Source organism: Aplidium turbinatum, chromosome 10 (genome assembly GCF_918807975.1).
Source record: "Aplidium turbinatum chromosome 10, kaAplTurb1.1, whole genome shotgun sequence".
Lineage (NCBI taxonomy): Eukaryota > Metazoa > Chordata > Ascidiacea > Aplousobranchia > Polyclinidae > Aplidium > Aplidium turbinatum.
In genome coordinates, this window is record NC_137481.1 from 18,193,768 (window position 1) to 18,218,453 (window position 24,686).

General features: G+C 36.0%; 2 protein-coding genes across 2 annotated transcripts; both read left to right on the plus strand.

The window, feature by feature from the left end:
• Positions 1-15,551: 15,551 nt before the first annotated feature.
• Positions 15,552-18,370, plus strand: LOC145778476 (small ribosomal subunit protein mS34-like). Its single transcript, XM_082589958.1, has one exon. It carries the CDS (start codon positions 15,649-15,651, stop codon positions 16,249-16,251), a length of 603 nt encoding a protein of 200 aa, XP_082446084.1. The 5' UTR covers positions 15,552-15,648; the 3' UTR covers positions 16,252-18,370.
• A 55-nt stretch (positions 18,371-18,425) lies between these two features.
• Positions 18,426-23,379, plus strand: LOC145778181 (isopentenyl-diphosphate Delta-isomerase 1-like). The gene is made up of 5 exons (XM_082589619.1): positions 18,426-18,556; positions 21,095-21,284; positions 21,487-21,617; positions 21,797-21,940; positions 22,282-23,379. The coding sequence occupies exons 1-5, from the start codon at positions 18,428-18,430 to the stop codon at positions 22,456-22,458; spliced, it is 771 nt and encodes a 256-aa protein (XP_082445745.1). The 5' UTR covers positions 18,426-18,427; the 3' UTR covers positions 22,459-23,379.
• The last annotated feature ends 1,307 nt before the right edge of the window (positions 23,380-24,686 follow it).

Sequence of the window (24,686 nt, forward strand, 5' to 3'; positions counted from 1 at the left end):
GATATTTCCATGTTAATTTGTTATCTATGTAAACGCCAAGGTATTTTATTTGATCTTTTTGTTGAATGCTTGTGTTACCAATGTTAATGTTAAAATTTTTTATGTGTTTTTTATTTGTTATTAGCATGTATTCAGTTTTTGAGAAATTTAATGATAATCTATTAAGCTTCAACCAGTTGTAAACTTTTTGCATTTCGGCATTCACATTGTTCTGCAAATTTATTTCACATTTGTCGCTCATCGTAAGATTGGTGTCGTCAGCAAATAGTTTAACATTCATGTTTGTTGAATTTGGTAAGTCATTTATATAGAGTAAGAAAAGAAGGGGCCCCAATGTCGATCCTTGGGGCACACCGCAGGTAACCTGTCTTGAGTTTGAAGAGATTCCATTGACGACCGTGTGCTGTAGACGATTGCTGATATAGCTTTTTAACAATTGTAATGGAAGGCCCCGAAAACCGTATGTTTGCAGTTTCTGTATGAGAATAGTGTGATCAACTGTGTCGAAGGCTTTAGCTAAATCAAGAAATACAGAGCAAGTTGTATCTTTATTATCTAGGTTAGTTAAGATGTTATCACAAACGTTTGACACAGCTAACGAAGTGGAATATTGTGGTCTAAATCCATACTGATGTGGTGTGATCAGGTCTTTTTTTGTTAGATAATTGTACATTTGTTCATACAGGCATTTTTCGAATATTTTGGTGAAGGGGGACAGTAGTGATATGGGCCTATAGTTGGAACAATTTTTTCCTGGAGCCACTTTTGAAGATTGGGGTAACTTGAGCGACCTTTAGTACATCAGGATATACACCTTTATCGATACACTCATTGAATAAGTTGGTGAGGAAAAGGGGCGATTATTGGTGAGGATAGTTTGACAAATCTCATAGGTATTCCATCATGTCCTGTGCTTTTAGAGACAGAAAGATTATTAAGATGTTTTAATACTTCTTCTTGATTGACAGGTTTTAGGAAAAAGGAGAATGGGACACTTTGCAATTTCAATAATGAGCCAGGAGACGGTAGAGGGATTTTAGATGCCATAGAAGGACCAATTTCTGTGAAATAATCATTAAAACAGTTACTTATTTGTGCAGGGTCAGATATTTTTTCATTGTCAGTGCTAATTATTTCTTCTGGTATGTGAGCTGTGTGCTTATGTTTGTACTTGATGATGTCATTTATGGTTTTCCATATTTTTCCAGTGTTGTGCTTGCTTTGCGTAATAAGAAAACTGTAATGCATTTGTTTTGCTTGCTCTTTGGTATGAGTAAGTACATTTCTGTACTTTTTGTATGTTGCTTGTGCAGAAGTGTTTGTTGGGTCTTTTATTTTTAAGTGATATAGTCTGTTTTTAGTTTTGATGGAGTTCAAAATTCCTTTTGTTAGCCATGGTTTGGTCTTGATTTTTCTTTCTCTTCGAGACAACAATCGTAAAGGTGCATGCTTGTTTAAAGATTATGTTTAAAGATGCATGCTTGTTTGACAATTAAGATGATCGCTTTCTGTGTAGCCTAATTAAACAAACAAAGTTTTTGATCAGAAAAAAGCAAATTTAGTTTTTTGATTTTTCATCTGGCAAACCTATTATTTCTGTCACTCATCAATCATCATGTTCGTTTACGAATCATAAAGGAAGGGATAAATTTGGTAAAGCAGTTAAAATAGCAAAAAGTAAATTGTGCAGTGTTGTGTGAACAGTTGGAAATGTAGGCTACGTAGTTTTCACCATTTTATGCAAGCAAGCCAAGCATTTAAGTTAACTGAAGTTTTTAGGGTAAGATATAGGGATATACTGTAGTGTAGGATCCACATCAATATTGGAACTGGCAAATTCAATCCACTACACTTTTCGGTGCTGGTTAAGCATCGGCCGTTTTGGTCAGTGACGTCATGAAAATGTGTGACGTCATGCAAAAAAACGCAACTACTTTTAGGAAGGTTGCAAAAACGCGGAATAGAAGAAAAAGCGGAATGGCTATTGAAGCGGAATGACAATTTTCCTATCGTTGGAAAGCATGGTGCCTCATCTACCCGAATGGATTAATTGCCAGTCTAAAGTAGGCATTACATTTATGTAGCGCTAACTTAAACTTTACTATTTTGTACCAATTCTTAGCAATTCAATTTTTAAAATAAAAATACCAAACCAACACAAATTAAAAGAGTAGGCTATGTCTTGCTTTATCAACCTAACAACTTTCACGTTTATATGTTATCTACAAAACGAGAAATCGTTGTTCAAACGTAACCGCTCGACGAAGCTTTTTACCAAAAAAATGCAAACACAAAGCGATCAATTTCGAGTGTTCATTATACGCCGCCTACCAGTGGCGTAGCCAAGGGGGGGGTTTTGGGGGTTACAACCCCCCCCTTTGGCACGCGTGTGACGTCACGATATTGAGAATGATGCTTTCAGTCTAAAAAAAATTGCCTAGTTTTAAACAAAATTGCATTAAAAGAGCGAGTTTTGCCAATACCAAACATCTCAGCCAGGAATTAGCAACAAGAAAACACAGAGACTTAGCTTTATTTTCGAAAAATGCCGAAGAAAACATGATCTTATCCTTTTGCTATGCTACCAGACAGCACCATTTTACAGGAATATTCGTACCCACATTTTTGTTGAAAATGCTCTCAGAATGCACCAAATTCAAAGTAATTTTTCAAAATTTTGTGGGGGAGGCCCCCCAGACCCCCCGCCGCTGGGTGGTCGAAACCCCCCCCTTTCAAAATTCCTGGCTACGCTACTGCCGCCCACAGTTTGATGTGATCGGTGAATACTGCCTCCAACATGTATGCTGTAGCTTTCTCATTTTTGCGCGGATTCTAACAATTTTACTATCGTTGGATGGCATTATGCTTCATCTACCCGAATGGATTAATTGCCAATCAAAAGTATGTGACTTTGGCCACTTTTGTATGATGTTAATCCACTTTTTATCGTTTATTGCAGGATATTAGTTGTGTTAGTGATCCATTTTCTTCAATTTTGGCTTGATGGAGTGCAGATTAATATTTCAAAAATTGACATGCCTATAGGAAATACAAACGGAAACCAGGTGCCAGACCATATATTAGTGGTACATTTTCGTTCGATTAACTTGATATTTGATACATATAATCACGAGTGCTGATTGTTGAAAGTATTTCAAAAACTCTAAAAGGGGCCAGTGACACCCGTTTTTGGGGTTGGCAATGAGCATGTCTTGAAAAAAGATTACTGCTTATAGTTTTTTTTAAAACACTGGAGTGAAAACCACTTATAGTTTGTTTTTTTTTTGATACTCTACGCATGGACCAAATGACTTCAAACTTGGTAATATGTAAGGGCTCTTGATAGCCCTCAATATCGGTCATAATTAAAGTTTTCTCCCAGAACCATTGTAAAATTAAAGTAAGCGGTGTCTCATAATTGGACCAAAGTCACCCCATTTTACTTCTCGTATTAAAATAGGCGATGTTAAACTGCTTCAAGACGTAAAATTTGATGCTGTTAAGACTACTGATTTCTGCATCATTAAAGGGTTTTCTTTGTTTCATCTTGAAAACTGGTGTTGCTGCGTTTGGCTAAATGTGTAGCCTACTATTTTTGCTTGACCAACTGAATCTTGACTTCAAAAACTGCGTAGGCCAAGCACATTGATCCAACATGTCTGGAATAATTAAAAATGTTCAAGCAAGATTCAATTAAAGGGAATTAGTAAACACTTTTTGCCTATTGTCTGCTTATGGATATCATTGCTTAAGTCTGTTTGGAGTTCATGGTGTTGTCCCAATGTCATATCACTTTCGGAGTAATTGATGTTATAAGCACATAAATATACTATATACCTTGGACATGTAACCAATTGATTCGGGTAGATGCAGTATCGTGCTTTCCAACGTCAGTAAAATTGTCAAAAAAGCTTCATCGAGCGGTTACGTTTGAACAACGATTGCTCGTTTTGTGGATTAGATATAAACGTGAAAGTTAACAGATGAATAAAAGAAGACATTTGTGTTGGTTTGGTATTTTTATTGTAAAAAATGAATTGCTGAGAATTGGTACAAAATAGTAAAGTTTAACTTAGCGCTACATAAATATAATGCATACTTTAGATTGGCAATTAATCCATTCGGGTAGATGAAACATAATGCTTTCCAACTATAGTAAAATTGTTAGAATCCGAGCAGAAATGAGAAAGCTACAGCATATTTGGTGGAGGCAGTATTCATCGATCACAGCAAACTGTGGGCGGCTTATACTGAACCACGATCGAATCGCCTTGAAAAATGCATTGGAAAAAAAGCTTCGTCGAGCGGTTACGTTTGAACAACGATTGTTCGTTTTGTGTATTAGATATAAATGTAAAAGTTAACATATGAATAAACCATGACATACTCTTTTAATTTGTGTTGGTTTGATATTTTTATTGTAAAAAATGAATTGCTGAGAATTGGTACAAAATAGTAAAGTTTAAGTTAACGCTGCATAAATATAATGCATACTTTAGATTGGCAATTAATCCATTCGGGTAGGTGAGGCATCATGCTTTCCAACGATAGGAATATTGTTAAAATCCGAGCAGAAATTAGAAAGCTACAGCATACTTGGTGGAGGCAGTATTCACCGATCACAGCAAACTGTGGGCGGCTTATACAGAACCACGATCGAATCGCCTTGAAAAATGCATTGGAAAAAAGCTTCGTCGAGCGGTTACGTTTGAACAACGATTGTTGGTTTTGTGGATTAGATATAAATGTGAAAGTTGTTAGGTAAATTAACCAAGACATACTCGTTTAATTTGTGTTGGTTTGATATTTTTATTGTAAAAAATAAATTGCTGAGAATTGGTACAAAATAGTAAAGTTTAAGTTAGCGCTGCATAAATATAATGCATACTTTAGACTGGCAATAAATCCATTCGGGTAGGTGAGGCATCATGCTTTCCAACGATAGGAATATTGTTAAAATCCGAGCAGAAATGAGAAAGCTACAGCATATTTGGTGGAGGCAGTATTCATCGATGACATGAAACTGTGGGCGGCTTATACTGAACCACGATCGAATCGTATTGAAAAATGCATTGGAAAAAAGCTTCGTCGAGCGGTTACGTTTGAACAACGATTGTTCGTTTTGTGTATTAGATATAAATGTAAAAGTTAATATATGAATAAACCAAGACATACTCTTTTAATTTGTGTTGGTTTGGTATTTTTATTGTAAAAAATGAATTGCTGAGAATTGGTACAAAATAGTAAAGTTTAAGTTAACGCTGCATAAATATAATGCATACTTTAGATTGGCAATTAATCCATTCGGGTAGATGAAGCATAATGTCATCCAACGATAGTAAAATTGTTAGAATCCGAGCAGAAATGAGAAAGCTACAGCATACTTGGTGGAGGCAGTATTCACCGATCACAGCAAACTGTGGGCGGCTCATACAGAACCACGATCGAATCGCCTTGAAAAATGTATTGGAAAAAAGCTTCGTCGAGCGGTAACGTTTGAACAACGATTTCTCGTTTTGTAGATAACATATAAACGTGAAAGTTGTTAGGTGAATAAAGCAAGACATACTCTTTTAATTTGTGTTGATTTAGTATTTTTATTGTAAAAAATGAATTGCTGAGAATTGGTACAAAATAGTAAAGTTTAAGTTAGCGCTGCATAAATATAATGCATACTTTAGATTGGCAATTAATCCATTCGGGTAGGTGAGGCATCATGCTTTCCAACGATAGGAATATTGTTAAAATCCGAGCAGAAATGAGAAAGCTACAGCATACTTGGTGGAGGCAGTATTAATCGATCACATGAAACTGTGGGCGGCTTATACTGAACCACGATCGAATCGCCTTGAAAAATGCATTGGAAAAAAACTTCGTCGAGCGGTTACGTTTGAACAACGATTGCTCGTTTTGTGGATTAGATATAAATGTAAAAGTTAACATATGAATAAACCAAGACATACTCTTTTAATTTGTGTTGGTTTGGTATTTTTATTGTAAAAGCGAATTGCTGAGAATTGGTACAAAATAGTAAAGTTTAAGTTAACGCTGCATAAATATAATGCATACTTTAGATTGGCAATTAATCCATTCGGGTAGACGAAGCATAATGCCATCCAACGATAGTAAAATTGTTAGAATCCGAGCAGAAATGAGAAAGCTACAGCATACTTGGTGGAGGCAGTATTCACCGATCACAGCAAACTGTGGGCGGCTTATACTGAACCACGATCGAATCGCCTTGAAAAATGCATTGGAAAAAAGCTTCGTCGAGCGGTTACGTTTGAACAACGATTGTTCGTTTTGTGGATTAGATATAAATGTAAAAGTTAACATATGAATAAACCAAGACATACTCTTTTAATTTGTGTTGGTTTGATATTTTTATTGTAAAAAATGAATTGCTGAGAATTGGTACAAAATAGTAAAGTTTAAGTTAACGCTACATAAATATAATGCCTACTTTAGATTGGCAATTAATCCATTCGGGTAGATGAAGCATAATGCCATCCAACGATAGTAAAATTGTTAGAATCCGAGCAGAAATGAGAAAGCTACAGCATACTTGGTGGAGGCAGTATTCACCGATCACAGCAAACCGTGGGCGGCTTAGGGCTTATACTGAACCACGATCGAATCGCCTTGAAAAATGCATTGGAAAAAAGCTTCGTCGAGCGGTTAGGTTTGAACAACGATTTCTCGTTTTGTAGATAACATGTAAATGTGAAAGTTGTTAGGTGAATAAAGCAAGACATACTCTTTTAATTTGTGTTGGTTTGGTATTTTTATTGCAAAAATTGAATTGCTGAGAATTGGTACAAAATAGTAAAGTTTAAATTAGCGCTAGATCAATATAATGCATACTTTAAACTTGCAACCAATGAATTCGATTAGATGCAGTATCGTGCTTTCCAACGATGGTAACATTTCTCATATCCGAGCAGAAATGAGAAAGCTACAACATATTTGGTGGAGGCAGTATTCACTGATCACATCAAACTGTGGGCGGCGTATAATGAACACTCGAAATTGATCGCTTTGTGTTTGCATTGTTTTGGTAAAAAGCTTCGTCGAGCGGTTACGTTTGGACAACGATTTCTCGTTTTGTAGATAACATATAAACGTGAAAGTTGTTAGGTTAATAACGGAAGACATACTCTTTTAATTTGTGTTGGTTTGGTATTTTTATTTTAAAAATTGAATTGCTAAGATTTGGTACAAAATAGTAAAGTTTAAGTTAACGCTACATAAATATAATGCCTACTTTAGACTGGCAATTAATCCATTCGGGTAGATGAGGCATCATGCTTTCCAACGATAGGAAAATTGTTAAAATCCGAGCAGAAATGAGAAAGCTACAGCATATTTGGTGGAGGCACTATTCACCGATCACAGCAAACGGGTGGCGGCTTATGATGAACAATGATCGAATCGCCTTGGCAATTAATTCATTCGGGTAGATGAAGCATCGTGCTTTCCAACGATCTAAGCAGAAATGAGAAAGCTGGAGGCACTATAAGCAGAAATGAGAAAGCTGGAGGCACTATTCCCTACAAATATTTAAAAATCAATGGCCATTCCGCTTTTTCTTCTATTCCGCGTTTTTGCACCCTTCCTAAAAGTTGGTGCGTTTTTTTTGCATGACGTCACACATTTTCATGACGTCACAGACCAAGGCGGCCGATGCTTAACCAGCACCCATGATGAACTGTTATCTGCCATCGAGAAACTTGGCTTTTTTTGTGCTTTATCTCCGTTCCAGTCACGCTTCAGTGGTCCTAACTGACTTCCCTCGAGGGAAGTCAGTTAAGCACACCCACTTACAATAGCAGTAACTTTTGGACTGCTTCTGCGGCGTTGCAGTCTGGAAGTTACTGTCAGTCCAAAAGTTACCAGCGCTGCCCGGCGTTTTCACAATCGATAGAAAAGCGAAAATTGTTTCAACTAAGTGTAATGAATTCATTGCTCTCAAACTAATGCAAGCTTTTCAGTTAACATTACAAAATACTTATAATTATTAATCTGACCTTTTGAGAGGTTAAAAATTCAATTATTTTTCAAAACAAAATTAAATAAAATTTAAATGAAATATTTGGCAACTCTTGTAACTTTTGGCATGCAGTAACTCTTGGACCCATAGACATCTTATTATAACTAGACCGCGCATCGTCACTTCTCTCGTTTACGATTTTTGAAGAAAGCAGGTTCAGACGTCAGCCATTATTAGTGTACCTATTCCGCGCGTTTGCCAATGCTTTTGTAGGGACCCGTAATGAATTTTCATTGTTTTGAATTCAATTCAATTCATTTTTCCTTGTCAGAATGAAAAAGAAATGATATTGTGAAAAAGAAATACAGGAACAAAACCAACAAAAGGAAAAGGTGGCAAAACTATAATGGTTTGTTTAAGACGTGCATGAAAGGATCTAATATTGCGGTATATGAATCGATAAATAGGCCTATACAGTAGTTAAGCACGGCCACCAAACCTGATACTTTAAAACAAGTAGAAGTAGATGAATTAATTAGTTAAGAATCAGTCGCCTCCTCGTTCCTGAAACAACTGGAGCGCCAATTCTTAAAGCAATGAGAACACGACTGAACACAACTTAACTTTCTACAAAATGTAATTCTCCTATAATATTTGCGTTTCTTAAAAAACTCAGTTGTTGTGAACAAATAATTGACAAAACAAATAGTTTTCTATGCAACAACACAACCGCAGCTTTTACCAGGATTCTGTTCAATAGAGATTGATGGCTTTCGATTTTCTCCGTTGTAGCAAAACGTTGCATTATGACGTAAATTCGTGTGATTTCATCAACAATAACTTTTAAAGAAATAGCTTCAGTTTCAAGTTGCTGTGAAATAACAACTAATAAATATCTCCGCAATTCACCTAGTATGACGAAATCTTTATATGATTTCACCTTTGCTGTTCTATAATCGCAAACATATTGTTGGAATTTGTTAATTTTAAATTACGTAATTGCTTCCTTTTTTTTTGTTTTGAAAGTGCTTTATATACCTCCGCACAAACAAGTTTTACATATAATATAGTAGGCCGTTTTGTCAGTTTACAAAAAAGCTGCAATTTCGTACATTGCTGGTTATGCTGCCAAAATGTGCGCAAAGATAACGTTATGTGCAAGGTGCCGCTTTGAACTGAGTTCACACACTTTACCTGTTCAACCCAGCTTCTTATCGTTTAAAGATAGAAGTGGACTTTTTAAACCTTCTTTCAGTGTTGTATATATTTGTGAGGAAACTGAATTATGCATTAAACGGTTACTAACTACCACAGCTGGGAGATTACCTCTTCGTCCAGGCATTGTGGAAGCTATTGCGGTAGCTGTGCTTGGAAATATAAATCATTCCAAGATATTTACTAATCTCACGGATCATGTGTTTGAATGCACCGTTACCGATAATCACATTTTTACGCTAGTCGAAACTGTGTCCAAATGTTATTTAAAAATTAGGTTTTACCACATTGGTAAGGAAACCTGCAAGCAAATACAAGGCAAATTGGTTCGTAAAACGCTTAACAAAACAGTGGTTTTCAAACACCAATAAACCACTTCCTTTCGACATCACATCAGTATTGGTGAATATTTAATTTGTTTTGATTTTGTTGAGCTATAGGCCTACGTTATAGCCGCTATAATATAGCGTATCATTCGCTTAGGTTTGATGTAATAAACTGTTTGTTGCTATTTTTACAATAGGCTAATCATCAGCTCAGCTGTAACGCCAAATTGAATACGGTAAGAGTTCTGCTGAACTGCTGCATTCAGTGTATCGTATACGTGCTCTCGCATCGCAGTGTTTATGCTTTATATTATAGACTGTATGTATAATTCTGTGCAATTTAACACATGCTTTTATTCATTTCATAGATGAATAAAACCTCTATTACACCAAAGTTCTAAATTATAGTTAACAAGTTAGTTTTCTGCAGAAGCGCAACCAGCTCAGAAATGTTATCGTTAACAGCGCAGCTTTCACGCGAGTTTGAGACACTAACAATGGCCGCCGCCTTTTTTCAATTTCTTCAATCGAAATACGAGAAGCGCAGTCTAGTTATAATAAGATGTCTGTGCTTGGACCGCTACACCGGCAGCATATTTAAGGCAGTGGCTATTTGACCGGCGCCGGTCTTTGAATCTGAAACACTATTTGACCGGTCATGACGTCACTATACAGTCACTTTTTTCTTTTTCTCTTTCAAAGCAAAAGACGAGAACCGCATATAAGTTCTAAATCCAACCATCTCACTCAACTCGTAACGTGGCGCATGCGATACGTCGCCACCTCCGACTCTAGAGGGACTGAGTTCGATACTACCCGAAAGCGTTCTTTTTTTTTATTTATTTTTTTTTAACTAAATTTTGACACGAAGTGCATTTTTCAGTCAGTTTTTAATTATTTTTTATGTCTTTTCAAATGTGAGTAATAAAGTTAGAGTTTTTTTAATTTGCTGGAATTTGAGAATTTCTCTGGGTAATTTTCCGTTTGTGGCCGTGCTAACTACTGATACGGTATATAGCCTACATAATTTTTCAATTCAGGCACGTTTTAAACTTTTCAAGGTTTTGCCACGTCTTCCCGTTCATTAACGTGCTGGGAGGTCTATATGTATCGATTTTTGTAGTTAGTATCTTTTTCGTCCCGGACGCGTTAATGACGAAAAATAAAATGATTAATTGATGTGACCGTGTTTGCCGAACGAAGCAATACATTTTTGCTCTCAACAAAATGCACTTTGGGTCAAAATTTAGTTTAAAAAAAAAAGAACACTTCTGGGTAGTATCGAACTCAGTCCCTCTAGAATAGGAAGCGGCGACGTACCACACGCGCCACATAACGAGTTGAATAAAATGGTTGGATTCAGAACTTATATGCGCGCTTCTCATCTTTTGCTTTGAAAGAGAAAAAGAAAAAAAGTGACTGGACAATGACGTAATGACGGTCAAATAGTGTTTCAGATTCAAAGACCGGCGCCGGTCAAATAGCCACTGCCCATATTAAAAAGAACTCTATTGCAGAAAATTAGCGGTTGGTTTGATGGAATGATGCTTGTGTACGGTAATTGAGATGTCCAGTGAGACCTTATCTCATATTATTATTGTTATTATCATATTATAGACCTAGCTTACAGTTGCATTATAAGCATTTCAGCAAGGTAGGTTAGGTAGGCCCAGATCAAGTTACTTTACTTAGTGGTATAACATTCTGTCATTCCATGGCTCCAAGTTTCTGTTCTGTTCCTGGATGTTCTACCAGGTATAAAAAGGAACACTATGTTTACATTAAGCAAGTGAAAAGTTTAAAGTTTTTGAAGAAAGACACTGATGAATATCAACATCAAGAATTGCTTAATTATTTGGTATTATCATATCGAAATCTAAATGCAAAAGAAGATAACATAAACTCTCAAATTCATCGTGGGCAATGTGGAATTTGCGAGAAGCATTTCAAAACTTGTGATTTCATTTTGAGTAAGTTCTGTTGAATTTGATCATTGATTGCTGGTATCAGTTGAAAAATCGGTACGTTTACAGACAGTAGGCCTATCGGTATGTTAAATATTCATATTGCGTTAGGTGACTCAGGTGACGTTAGGTGCGTTAGGTGACAAGGCGAATATCTCAAGACAGCCTCGAAGCCTACTTTGGTCACCAAAGAGCGTTGGGGAGAAGGCACCAAAATCCCAATATTCATGAGTTTGGATACCGAAACAACACCATTGTGTTAAAGCGCGAATTACATCACGGTTGTGCAGTTGGTCAACCTTTAAAGAAACGCCGGATAGAGTAGTGGTCCATTTTTTAATTTGCTTGTGACTGCCTAGTGTTTTATGATAATGTTAATATTGAGTTTCTGCGAATGAATTATTATTGATTGATATTCTTTTTGGAAAAAAAAAAACAACAAATAACTGGAAATACTTGTATTCAATAAGCGAAAAGAAAGCAATTCGTCCTCTACTCTAGTGTAAGGTCATAAGCAGGCCTGGATTAACCATTGTGCTAGGGTGTGCTAAAGCACAGGGGCCCCGCAGACAGAGGGCCTCACTTTTCCTAAAAATGAAATAAACAAAATAAAATAACAAATTTTTCCTGAAAAAAATTTCCAAGAAAAAAAAAATTAAGAAAAGTGGGGCCCCTCTGTCTGAAAAAAGTAACACATTTATCAATATATCTTTCCCTTCACGTGAAATAAAAATATGGTTCTTGTATTTTTTCTTTGGCAACAAAGACTTTGCAGCAAAGAAAGCCAGAAAAAAGTCGTTCGACTGAATTTCATGTTAGTTTTCTAAATCCTATTGGTAGTTAGTAGTGAATGCAAGAGTAGTTTAAAATTGAAATTCAGAATAACCTTTCATTGCAATTTGCAGTGTAGTGTGCAGTACTAACAGTGGTCCCTTGCTACAATGTTTTCCCTTGCACGGTTTCGTTGATTTAATGTGTGTGATTTTGCATCCATTATAACGTAAATATTGTTGACTTAATTTGCACATGCTTATTTAATTATCGATCACGTGCTATTTCAAAGTTACCTAACTTACCTAAGCAAGGCTCGGTTTCCACTACAAGCGAAACCAGCTCACTTCCATTACGCTCCACGTAAGCTGGTAAGGGCCCCCATAAAATTCATTAGCACAGGGGCCCCATTTGACCTTAATCCGGGCCTGGTCATAAGAGAAATAACACATGACTTAAAAAGGCAAGCCGAATAACAGATAAAATACAACAATCACAGCCAACAAATAAGAATACGGCACAGAACACAAATAGAAAAAACGAATCACTTACGGTACAGAGTTCAATAGCAAGTTACAGCTTTTTCAAAGAGTTGCGAAGAGACTTACTGTTCTTTGCTGTGGCATTTTCTGCTAATGACTTAGCAAAACGATGGCCCCTAATTTTAAAAAATAAGCGAGCAATTCTGTGGACGCACGAGACGCATGGCCTGGTATCTTCAAGATCCATATGTACACACATTTGTTGTATATGTGCTTGGACATGTGGCGATGCCAGACACTCGTTCATAATAGGCCTATTTAAATCGATACCAGCAAACGACTTGCTCTTTCGAAAGGCTTTTTCCAAAGCAATCAATATGCGAAGAAGGAGGTCCGTTATTTCGAGCAGTGAAGAATCCGAACTTTTTTTAACGCACCTTTGCAAAAAAGATTTTTTTGTTTCCTTGTTCCAAGATTTGCGTAGCAGATTTTTTATTATATAACCTCCAATATATTTCACTGTTTTTTTATCCTCGTCACTGATAACAATGTCTGAAGATTGCTGGCAGCAGCTTCATTCTTCCGTTCGCAAAAAATTATTGGAATCACATCTAAACATTTTAGGAGCTCGCCTATCGAAAGACCAATTTCGCAGGACAACCGCTTAGCGTCTTGAGAAAATAGCCGTAGCCTATCAATCGCCCTTCATCACGACTTTTCAAAAACTCTGAAAAAGAAAGCACAACCATCTCAATGTTAGCTACTGTATATCTGTAAAACAGGAATACATTTTACTTTATCAAAAATCAGCCGACCAAAAGCCTTACTCTTACCGCTCTTACAAAAAGTAACAATATTTCTTTTATCATGTACATTGCACACTCTCTAAGGGGGCTGAACTGAATTAAAATCTCGGTAGTAGGACTATTTGACAAGATCAAACTTCAAATGAAATCGGAAACTTGAATGTGGAAACTCCCAAGCAGGTCTGGATCAAATGGTCCTATGCATAACGCCTCCGCCGTTTTCCCGTAAATGGAGGATAAAGATGAAGAATTAAAAAAAGCATGCAACATTCTTCACTAGTTGGTTGTTCTTAAATCGATTGTTGTCATAAAATTAGCCTACAACTTACCGTCGTAAATGGAAGTCATGACTTCAATAGCTTTTGGAGTAATGTCGGAAGACTTCTTTGCCAATTCTGCTGCAACTGCTAGGCACGATCCACGTTGAATTACAGTATTTCCGATAAAGCATTCGAGTGGTAGGCCTATCTGGTTGGTGTATAGCCTACCGATGTATCAAGACTTAAACTTAAAGCTTTGTAATCAAAGTCACAAAAAACTATCTCAAAACTTTTAAAACATGAAGCTTACGGGCGGAAGTCGGTATGAGCGGCAAAAGTCTGGGTCACAGACCTTTACGCAGCTCCAAACAATCCCTGGCTCCAAAATAGGCAGTTGTAAAGAGAACCACAACAAACAGTCTCTGTTGAAGTAGATTAACATGTTAAACCATAGATTTTAGACAGACTATATCAACGATAGAGTTGAAGTATTACTAGTAAAAGTTCCGCTGAAATATTTTACTGTCCAAAGCACGGTCTCCATTCACAGTCTTTATATTACTATATTATATTATTAATATAGAAACTGTGCTCCATTATTACCTCCACGTGTATTTCCCAATCTTCATCAGAAAGGAATAGGTTTTCACCAGACACTGCCATTGCTATTCCTGTATAAGCAATAAGCATGAAGCTTCCGCTTCCAGAAGTTTGAAATTGTAAGAAAGTGTCATTTTCTGTTTTGCCAATGGAAAGCCAGTTAGATCCAGTCATGCGTGGCAAGGCAGACGCATGATTTTAACGCGGCTTTGGTTTGTTGCATTAAAATCGCCTTTTTCTTTTTTCGCAGTTTCTCGTCTACGTATGTAAAGTCTATGCTGCCATGAAACAAAGTAAATTCACATGGTTAATTATTCTGGATTTAAGTCAGGGATATCTAAAGAAAAGGATACAAATGCTTTTATTACGTCTGACAATACAAGGACTTTGTTTATCGTAAATAATCTCTGTTTGACTCAAAATGGCAATTGACACCGATGGTAATGTAATAAACCTTGTTATAATCTGCATTGCGCTATTACCATCAGGCATAGATATTCACTGAATGCTCATAATTAGTTGTTAATTCAACTACTCGTATACTTGCTTTACACTTAGCCTACTGCAAAGGCTTTGTTACAAAAAACAGCTTACTGGTAATCTTTCAACTGTTTTTCTAAACAAGTATTTTCTAACTGTCTTCCCGTAACTGACTGTATCAGCTGCACTACAAAACTTTCTGCAATTTAAAAAAAGCAGCATGTTTAAACGTGATGCCAATTACCGCCCTTCTTGTGTTGTGAGAGTAACCAATCGCTGTGAGCCTTCGCATCCCCTTCTTTAGATATCCCTGGTTTAAGTAAGCTATAAAGTGGTGTACTGTAAGTGAAGTGTTAGCGTAGGTAACCTAACACAAATTTTCAATTTAATCATATTTTACTCTTTTATATTATCACACAAATTTCAATTACCTATATTTGTGTTGTAAACACAGAGCTCTGCTTCTATATTATATATACTGCAGATATACTATATAGGCCTACATATTTCCGATGCCTATTGCCTATACTGTATAGTGTATAATATAAGTGTATAGCCTATTACATAAAGATGTAAAATATCTTCTAACTGAAACCTATTTTAAATATTTGAACGATGCTTAATTGCTTATATTAATTTATTTCAGACCTTATGAATATAGAATTTTACATTGCAATGCTTAACATTTGGGATTAGTACGAAAATAAATTGACCTATTTGTGTATTTACTGTATTGCATATAGTCATTATTAAAATGGCTAACATGGCTACTGGAATTGAAAGAAAGTTGCTGGCTCGTATTACTCAGAAATACCCACAGCCACTTCATCAAATGTTGTATAAACCAGTGTATTACCCTACAGAAGCTATGGAACATCGTGAAAAAACAGAAAAGAGACTCATTCAAGTACTGTCACAAATCCCTCACTGGGGTATTGGAAGAGTAGTGACCTCAGTTGAGTGGAAAGATCATTTACCGACATTTTGGCGTATAACTAGAGTGCATGTTGATCATTTAACTCCAAACTTTGAGTATGGTATTGCATGGGGTGTTTTTACTGAAAAGGGCAGAAGCAGAGGCTATGAAGAAGAAATACAAGACACAAATGAGTTTTTATGGAGATTAGTATCGAAGTATGAAGAACACAATTACACCGATTTTAAACCACAATCCAAAGAAGTAAAGGAAGTTCCGTTATACAGCCAAATACCTCCTTTATTGTCACAAATGATAAAAGCTCAAAGAGCTAAAGAAGGGAAAAGTGACTGCAATCAAGAACCTTTGGTTCGTGTTTTAATTGAAAGAGGCCCAAACAGCATATTAAGGCAAAAGCTTAACGATGGCACTCTTGTTTAATATCATAAGTAATCACGTTTGAGTACTTGGATCAATGTACATTTGTTTTTGTGTACAGTATAATATGTTTTCTCAATATGTCAAATGGGATAACATTGAAAGCTTTTTTTAATGTTTTGCCTTGAAAATTATGGTCCACATCACACTGTCATTGATGTAATCAATGTAAGATGGGCTTCGTGTTCAACTGTTTTTTTTTGCATCAACAACGCACGGGTACAAAAGATTGACACGGCGAGAAGAGCACAACAAACATAGCCATGTCGGAGACATCAATTCTTGGTTTGTTTTACTGAATCTTTTTTTTCTTGAATATTAAATATTATTTTGATTATTTTACTCATAAAAAAGAAACAAGACATTATTAAAACCAATTAGTAGCTTTGTGGTAACAAATCGTTTGCAATTAAATCATAATTTTGTAGCATTGCAATATATCAAGGCTGTTAAAACCGTCGCATTTTAAAGATAATCATCATTTGAGAGCAGTTTGCTCTGTCTTGGAAATTGAGTTCTGTGTAAGCCTGACAGTGACAATTTCGTCTTTATATTTATTTCGAAAACTCAGAGAAAGAAAGTCATCATGTTCAGCTAAGTTGCAAATAGCCACTGTTTGCTATTGCAGTCAAATTTTACCACCTTGATACCTCTAGACTAGAGCAGTGGTTTTCAACCTTTTTGGTGGAACGGAACCAATGAAACATTTCACAAGCTCGAGGAACCCCTGTTCCATGATTTAATTGCCTTATGCAAAAACATTGTTCAATTAATAAAATAAAATTAAAATACTCATGTTCAGATTTATTTATGTATAATAAAAATACAAACTGTAAAACATTACAGTTATTCTCATAAAAAATTCAATGAGAAACTTGAGCCTGGTGTTTCTTGCACAAGTCTTTAATATTGGGTCGTGTGTTTAACAGACACACACGAAGTTCATCTACCACAAACAGCAATTGTGCTCGTCTCTTGTGCTTGATGGTTGTCAGAGCTGAAAATCTAAACTCACACAAGTAGGAGGTTGAAAACAGCATAAGAAGTCGCAGCGCTTTCTGAGCAATTGTAGGATATTCTTTTTCAACCAACAAGCAGAATGCATCCATATAATAATAAAATAGATTCTCGGATTTGAATGTAAACTTGCGGAACCCTTAGACTTACTGGCGGAACCTTAGGGTTCCGCAAAACCCTGGTTGAAAACCACTGCTCTAGAGTGTCAATCAAATTATAATTATATACTTTTATTCTTACATTCATGCTTCTGTTCCATGTATGTGCTTGAAAGGGTTAAACGTGTTCTCCATTCAACATTGCTGTTCATATTTTGGTTGCTCATCAGCCATCTAAATATCTTAGGTTTAGGTTCTTCTATTAACTGCAGACTTAGCCATCACAATGTGTTAAAAATAAAAATAAGTATGTGGTGTTTACTGTTTACATGAAAGATACAGACTAATTACTATTACCTGGGCTTTTTTGGGTTCGAATAGTTGGGATTCAAATTGATTTGGTAGTGTGAAATGTCATCTCTATAACAAATACATTTTCTGATAATGAAAAATATGTAAAATTTATTACCAAAATCAATGTTTATTTTTAGCAAGTAGTATTCAAAAACTATTTAATATTTTCTGTTTGCTGATTTGTTGTTGCTTTAAACATCATAAAACAACATAGCCTAGTGTTTACACTAGTTTGATGCTGTAGCAATTGCGGAATGGCCCGTTTCGGTGAGTCCGATTCAGTGAGTCTGATTCGGTGAGTCCGATCCCTTAACGGGAATTTTTTCAATTTTTTTTTTAAATTATTGGGTACCGTAGCCTAATTATCATTGCCGTTTTAGGGTTAGAGGTTAGGAACTCACCGAATCGGACTCACCGAATAGTAGCAGACCCTAGCAATTGACCATCTGAAGTTGTCTTTCTGTTATTGTTATTACAACCCTTTTGACCATTTTTGTTACTTTGGCTTGAAAGTTTGCTGTCAAAACAAGTAAAGTTCGGTTTAGTTTGTGATTTATGATAATGTTTATATTATTCGTAATTTCATGAGCAAAACACAAAGAGGGCTTCTCTTTATCATTTGAGTGGAAAACCTTTTTTGAATTTTTGTTTAGGTTGTGCGGATACAACGTTTAGTGTTGATGGTTAGTTAGTTGCTTGTTTGTACTTTTATGGCACAGTTAATATCATTGCCTGTGAGACAGAGCAAAATAGCTTTGCAATTTTATTTCAATACAAGATTTTTGTCCAGGAAAGGTATGTCTGAAGAAAATGAATTGTCACAATGTGATAACATACAGGTTAGCTGTTTAATTTTATACGGGAGCAAGTCTTTTAGGCGCAGACAGTTAGGCGCCGGTCAAATAGGCGTGCACACTGTGGCGTCTGGATATTTAGGTGCGGAGCACTGTGGCGCCGTTCATTTAGGTGCTATTCCTAGTAAAGTCTGCAGATTGTATCAGCCTGGCAGGTAGGGCAATGCTTTCCACACAAAATGTTATATTGAACAGAAAAATAAGTCATGCTTCCGTTAGTGAAGCTGCTTAAACCGGCAATGCTTTTCACACAAAATGTTATATTGAACAGAAAAATATATTGTATTGTAATGCTCGACTGCGCGTGTTCGGCATTTATTTGTTGTTAGTCCAGGTTTATCAATAAATTATTCAAGTTTCTGAACATGACCGAGATCACTTGTAGTGAGTCAAATAATAACTACACTAAACATCAGTAAAAATTATACCGTAGCCCAGGGGTGTGCAACCTTTGTTACAGGAGGGCCAGATATAAATAATAAGGTGAAACCGCGGGCCGCACGTTTATTTAACATATGATTTCTAGTAGTTGCAGGCACAAAAGAGTAGTTTTTCTTGTTATTCTTATATTAGGGGTTATCTCCTTCCAGAAATAATAAGTTAGGACGCATAAATTTCTGAAGAAAACTGCTATTCAAATTTATTGTCACACTGTCTTTAAACGAGCTCAGTGAGAAGTTTGCAGTTGGCTTCTTTTTCTGACGGCTTTTTCCAAATTTACTTTAATGGAAGTGATCGCAATTCGAAGTCCATTTTCCAAGTGTTGGTCTGTCAGAACCGATCAATAGGGAGACTTCATGACGCCCGTTTTAGAAAAAAATGCTCGCACAAATACATTGAGCCAAAAAGTGCCATTTTTGAAGCCATGGATTTTTGAAATGTGGAAAGTCATCTTAGTTGAAATGTTTTCGGTAAAAATCGCCAAGATTCATTTTTAAATACTTTGCTTTCCAGACCTTTTTCTCTTGAAGATCAATCAGTTCAAGTTGGATATCAGCTGGTGCTTTGTCAATGTCCGATTGTCCGTGTTGAATGGCGTGTTGAATGGCGAAGAGAATATATCAAACAAATGTTCATGAGATTTGAAGTCCTTGAAACGAGCCAAAAATTCATACAACAATTTTTCAAATTTAGTTTTCTTCTCAAGATGCATTTCATAGTCTCTCAAAGTTGGAAAGTGGAAAAGATGTCCTGTCTGTATGTGAGCTTTCCAAAGTCGTACTTTGTTCATAATGCCTTTTATGTGACCATACATTTTTAGAAATAATTGATTAAACTACCATTCAACGTTTTATAGGCAGAGAAAACTTTTTCTCGAACCGTAGAAAATTTCATGATCAGATCACCGCTTCAATGCGTGATGGAAAGCTACAGATAAATCTGCATCTGGCATTACAGAGTGCAAAAAACAGTGTTGCAGAACGCGTTTTCGAATATTAAATTCTCATCAGTGCAACTACGTTTATGAACGCAATAACAACGGTTAACTTTAAACTCAATACATTACAAACATTATAAGGACATATTCTCAGTGTTCAATTGAATATTAATAAATCCAGAGACATCAGAATAGAAAATTAAATACAATGGATTGGCGGTGGCCGGTGGGAGACTTCTAAAATGGTTAACAGAAGGTGCGAAATCTACAATATTCCACTCCACAATGAATTGTTCAAACGTACCAGACTAAACTAAATTACCGTATAAACATGTTTCGCGGGCCGCACACAATTCAAAATTGGCACATCTTTGCGGGCCACATTTGGCCCGCGGGCCGCACGTTGCACACCCCTGCCGTAGCCTATATTCAAGCGAGTGGTAGGCTTGGGTGAAGAGGAACTTAGTTTTCCGTCAAAACCCAGACTAGGTTTAATAACGAGCAAAGTCGCACCATTATGCTTGCAACGTGTAGCCAGGGTTCATATTGCAAATAGAAATGTATTTATGTAGTAGAGCGTTGTCTCATACAAACTCGCCACACGACCAACCCATCCTGAGTAGAAGTAATTGCGAAAGATAACAGATTAAGTAAAGTTCCATCTGGCTGCAACCTGTGTTCAGGATGCATAGCAAATGTCCTGTGGAGATGTGCTAATATCAAGAGTAGTAGAGCATTGTCTCGCACCTCATCTCCACATGCGCATTAATAAAACAACATATTTTTCTGTTCAATATAACATTTTGAAAAGCATTGCCCTACCTGCCAAGCTGATACAATCTGCAAACTTAACTAGGAATAGCACCTAAATGAACGGGCGCCACAGTGCTCCGCACCTAAATATCCAGACGCCACAGTGTGCGCGCCTATCTCACCGGCGCCTAACTGTCTGCACCTAAAAGACGTGGACCCTTTTATACCATAGCTTTTAAACAAATCATTGGTCTAGTTCTGTTTAGTTTCTTGTTTGTTTTTTTATGTATAAATTAGCATATCTTGAATAAATGTTTAAAATGAATTGTGGTCATCTTGGATGCACACAATTAAATTCTTTCCTGTTATGTTTGAAAACTTTTCTGCACTAGGTTAAGCTCATGAACCAAGAATGCATAGCTGTAGATGATCACGATCGAGTCATTGGTTCAAAGTCAAAACTGAAATGCCATTTGCAAAGTGATGGTCTTCAGTTGCATAGAGCATTTAGTCTATTTGTATTCAATTCCAAAAATGAGCTTTTGATGCAAAGAAGATCTGATGCTAAGATTACATTTCCAGGTAATGTTAATCTCAGTGTTTGGTGTTTGCTTTTCTGTTTCAAGTTATTTGTTTATAATTTGCCTTTACACTAACACACTTGTTTGTTTTATTGAGAAAATTTTTGAAAAATTATATTTTGGTTGTCTAATGCACTTAATGCTACTGTTTACTAGTGTTTGTTAATGCATTGCTAGATTGTATATCAATGCTTGTTTATCAGGACAGTACACAAATTCTTGCTGCAGTCACCCGTTGCATTGCATTAATGAGCTTGAGGAGAATGGCAACATTGGCGTAAAACGAGCTGCGCAAAGAAGGTTGCATGAAGAGCTTGGTGTTCCTACTAGCCAGGTAACAGCACTCTCCCTGATTAATTATTTTTTATAGTTGTTTGAACAATTTGCGTTTTACAAGGTTTTCCAGTATACTCCATAGTTTATATTTTTGACTCCATAGGAATGATTTATTGCTGGGCCCAAAGATTGTAATTTTAGGAAGCAACAAAAAATATCACACTTTTGTTGCAATAGTTGCCATTGGAGTCAATAAAGTTTCTGAGCAGAGTTCACTACAAAGCAAAATCTGATGACAAATGGGGTGAACATGAGATCGACTATGTTTTGTTTGCACATCGAGATGTTGACCTGAATATAAACCCCAATGAAGTTTCTGAGGTGAGTATCACTTTATTTCGTTCCTAATTTCATACTTTTCGTTCCATATTTACTCAGTTGGACTTTGTGTCCAATGCGTATTAAGTTTTGTTGCAGGCCAATCAAATTGAGAACATCTGTTGCAAATTTATATGCAGTCAGTCTTTCTTGAAGGCTCTTTGATTTCGTTCAAAGGCTAAGTTCACATAGAATTTGAAACTAGCAAAATTAGAACTAAATTTTTATTTTTCAATTCCTAATAATAACAATGTTTTTGGGTCATGTGCAGTTATCAATTAGTCAGTTACAGTTATCAGCTATATAATTTATAGGATCTATTGTAATTGCTAACTTTATTTCAGGTTAAGTATATTTCAATGAAAAAGTTTGATGACTTCAATGATGAATGCAAGAAGAGAGGTATATCTTTGACACCGTGGTTCAAGCTTATTGCTGAAACACAATTATTTCAGTGGTGGGAAAATTTGGACAACTTAGAAAAGTTTACTGACCAACAACAAATTTTACGTCTCACTTAATAGAGCAGTTTTTAGTCGATTTAATATTCTAATTGAATTCTTGTTTCATTGCCAATATTCAGCAATGAGCTGGTTTGTTTCAATTTTATCTGGATATGTTGATGCTTTACTTGCATTTTGAAAATCAGTTTGCATGAAGTATAGAGATAGCAAGCATTGTGGCCTTATCATAGGGCCTTTTCATTATGTTTTTTTGACGTTGCAGTAGCGCCTGCGTAAATGGGTATTGTCTGAAAATGGTTTTAAACTGAAATAGGCTGTTAATTTTTGTGACTGTGGTTTCAATTTTTTTTCTGGCACATTTGGAAACAAAGCATGGCGATCTATACTACTGGCCATCCCAACTTGGCAACAGCCAAATAATGTGGGGGCCTATACGAAATTTCAATTTACCGACTGAGATAAGTGTTACAACATGAAATCAGCAATTTTCATTGCTCAAGTAATGTTTTTTAGCCTAAAAATTGTAAATACAGTGCCAAAACGTAATTAAGATGTAATATTATTAAATAAGTGGCAAGAAAGCAGGACAATAGCTACATGTTAAGAATACCATGAGAATCAACATATCAACAGAATCAAGGTACACGGAATCAAGAGTGACCCAACTTTCAAAACACTCAGTATGTTAAAAAATTCGTTTTCTAATCCAGAAGTATTTGTTTTTAGTAATAATTCATGCAAAAACGCCTTTTTTACGCCTAATACCTGTTAGTTGCCAAAACCTAATAGGCCCCCACATTGTTTGGCTGTTGCCACGTTGGGAAGGCCAGTAGTATAGATCGCCATGAAACAAAGCTGTTTAAAAAGCATCTAGCATTTTACCCAAAGTTGTTCTTACATTGATAACACTTTTGCGGTATTTTATAAGGAAACCTCATGTGAAGCCTTTTTAAAATTGCTGAACTCTCAACAGTCAACATAATGACTTGCTGTAATTATGCTCTTTTTAATTTTGAAACAGAGAAATTAAAACAAATGTTCTATAATATGTAATAATGATTATCCAAAATTGTACTTTAAGAAAATATTGAATCGCTTTATTTCCGCGAATTCCAACCAAAAAGAATAGGCTAAAAATGAGTTAAACATGAAGCATTGCTTGTCTATTCCATTTGTGGGAAAAGAATCTGAAACGTTTGCTTGTAAAATCGGACAGTTTATGAAAAGTAATTTGATGTGGACGTTTTTCCTATTTATAATACAAAACATTCAAAGTTAGTTCGTATTTTCAACTAAAGTCCCAGACGCTTTCGTCTCTCTGCTCAAATGTCGTATACAGTTTTACATCTTCGTGTGATTTGGCATTGACGTACATTGGTATGTCCACCAGACATTTGACCACGAGAGTACGGGAGCATCTGAACTTTAGGGACTTCAAGAGAAGTGCCACCAAAGACCATGTCATGGAGTGTTCGTTTCGCACAGATCGAAAATTCTCCACTGACTCATTTAAAATTTTACGCGAAGTCAAATCCCAATTTGACACAAAAATTCAGGAAGCGTTGTTAATCAAACGCTACAACTCAAATTTAAACAAACAATTATTTGGGGGAGGCGCGTCCATTCTTCTCAACACTTACTTGATGCATCACGTTCCCTGTGGTGCAAATTCTTTTGTAGTTACGTAGTTGCCTTTTCCCAATGTAATTTGTTTTCCATCTGTCTGTTTTCCACACTTTTGCTTTTAACCACTTCGTATTTCTTGATGCTTATAGTCAGTTAGCTAGTTACCTTCAAGAAGTTGAAATTTATCGCATTTTTATAAATATTTTCAGATTCCTGATGAGGGCTTAAGTTGAGCCGAAAACGTTCGACTGTTAAAACTATTTGCAAATATGCAAATATAATGCGCAACCCTGTTGTATTGTTGTGTCTTGCCTGCCCTTGATACAAGAAAGCAACTCTCTCCCGAAACTATATTTTCAAAAATTCTTCAACACTTCTTTTTTTTTAACAAAACATTTTACAAAGCATATTTGCATTTATGGAGCACCGAAATTTCTTTCATCTATATTTAAGAATGTTTAATATTTTACTTCCAATGTTTGTTAGCACTCGTATTAGCAAGTGTTACATTGTAAATCACAGCAAAGAACACTGTGAAAGGCTGTGATGTGTAAGTTTCCTCTGCTGTAATAAAGTTTATCAAATCTTATCTGAATTTGCGAAACTGCAACCCACATTTTCTTTTCAAACGAAATTCTAATCGATATCACATTTTTTAT

What these genes read in the sequence shown, in the direction of transcription:
- LOC145778476 (XM_082589958.1), top strand. Translation starts at nt 15,649, where the DNA reads ATGGCTAACATGGCTACTGGAATTGAAAGAAAGTTGCTGGCTCGTATT.
- LOC145778181 (XM_082589619.1), top strand. Translation starts at nt 18,428, where the DNA reads ATGGCACAGTTAATATCATTGCCTGTGAGACAGAGCAAAATAGCTTTG. An exon ending in CACAATGTGATAACATACAG is followed by an intron (nt 18,557 to 21,094) that starts GTTAGCTGTTTA and finishes TTTCTGCACTAG; the next exon opens with GTTAAGCTCATGAACCAAGA. An exon ending in TGCTAAGATTACATTTCCAG is followed by an intron (nt 21,285 to 21,486) that starts GTAATGTTAATC and finishes CTTGTTTATCAG; the next exon opens with GACAGTACACAAATTCTTGC.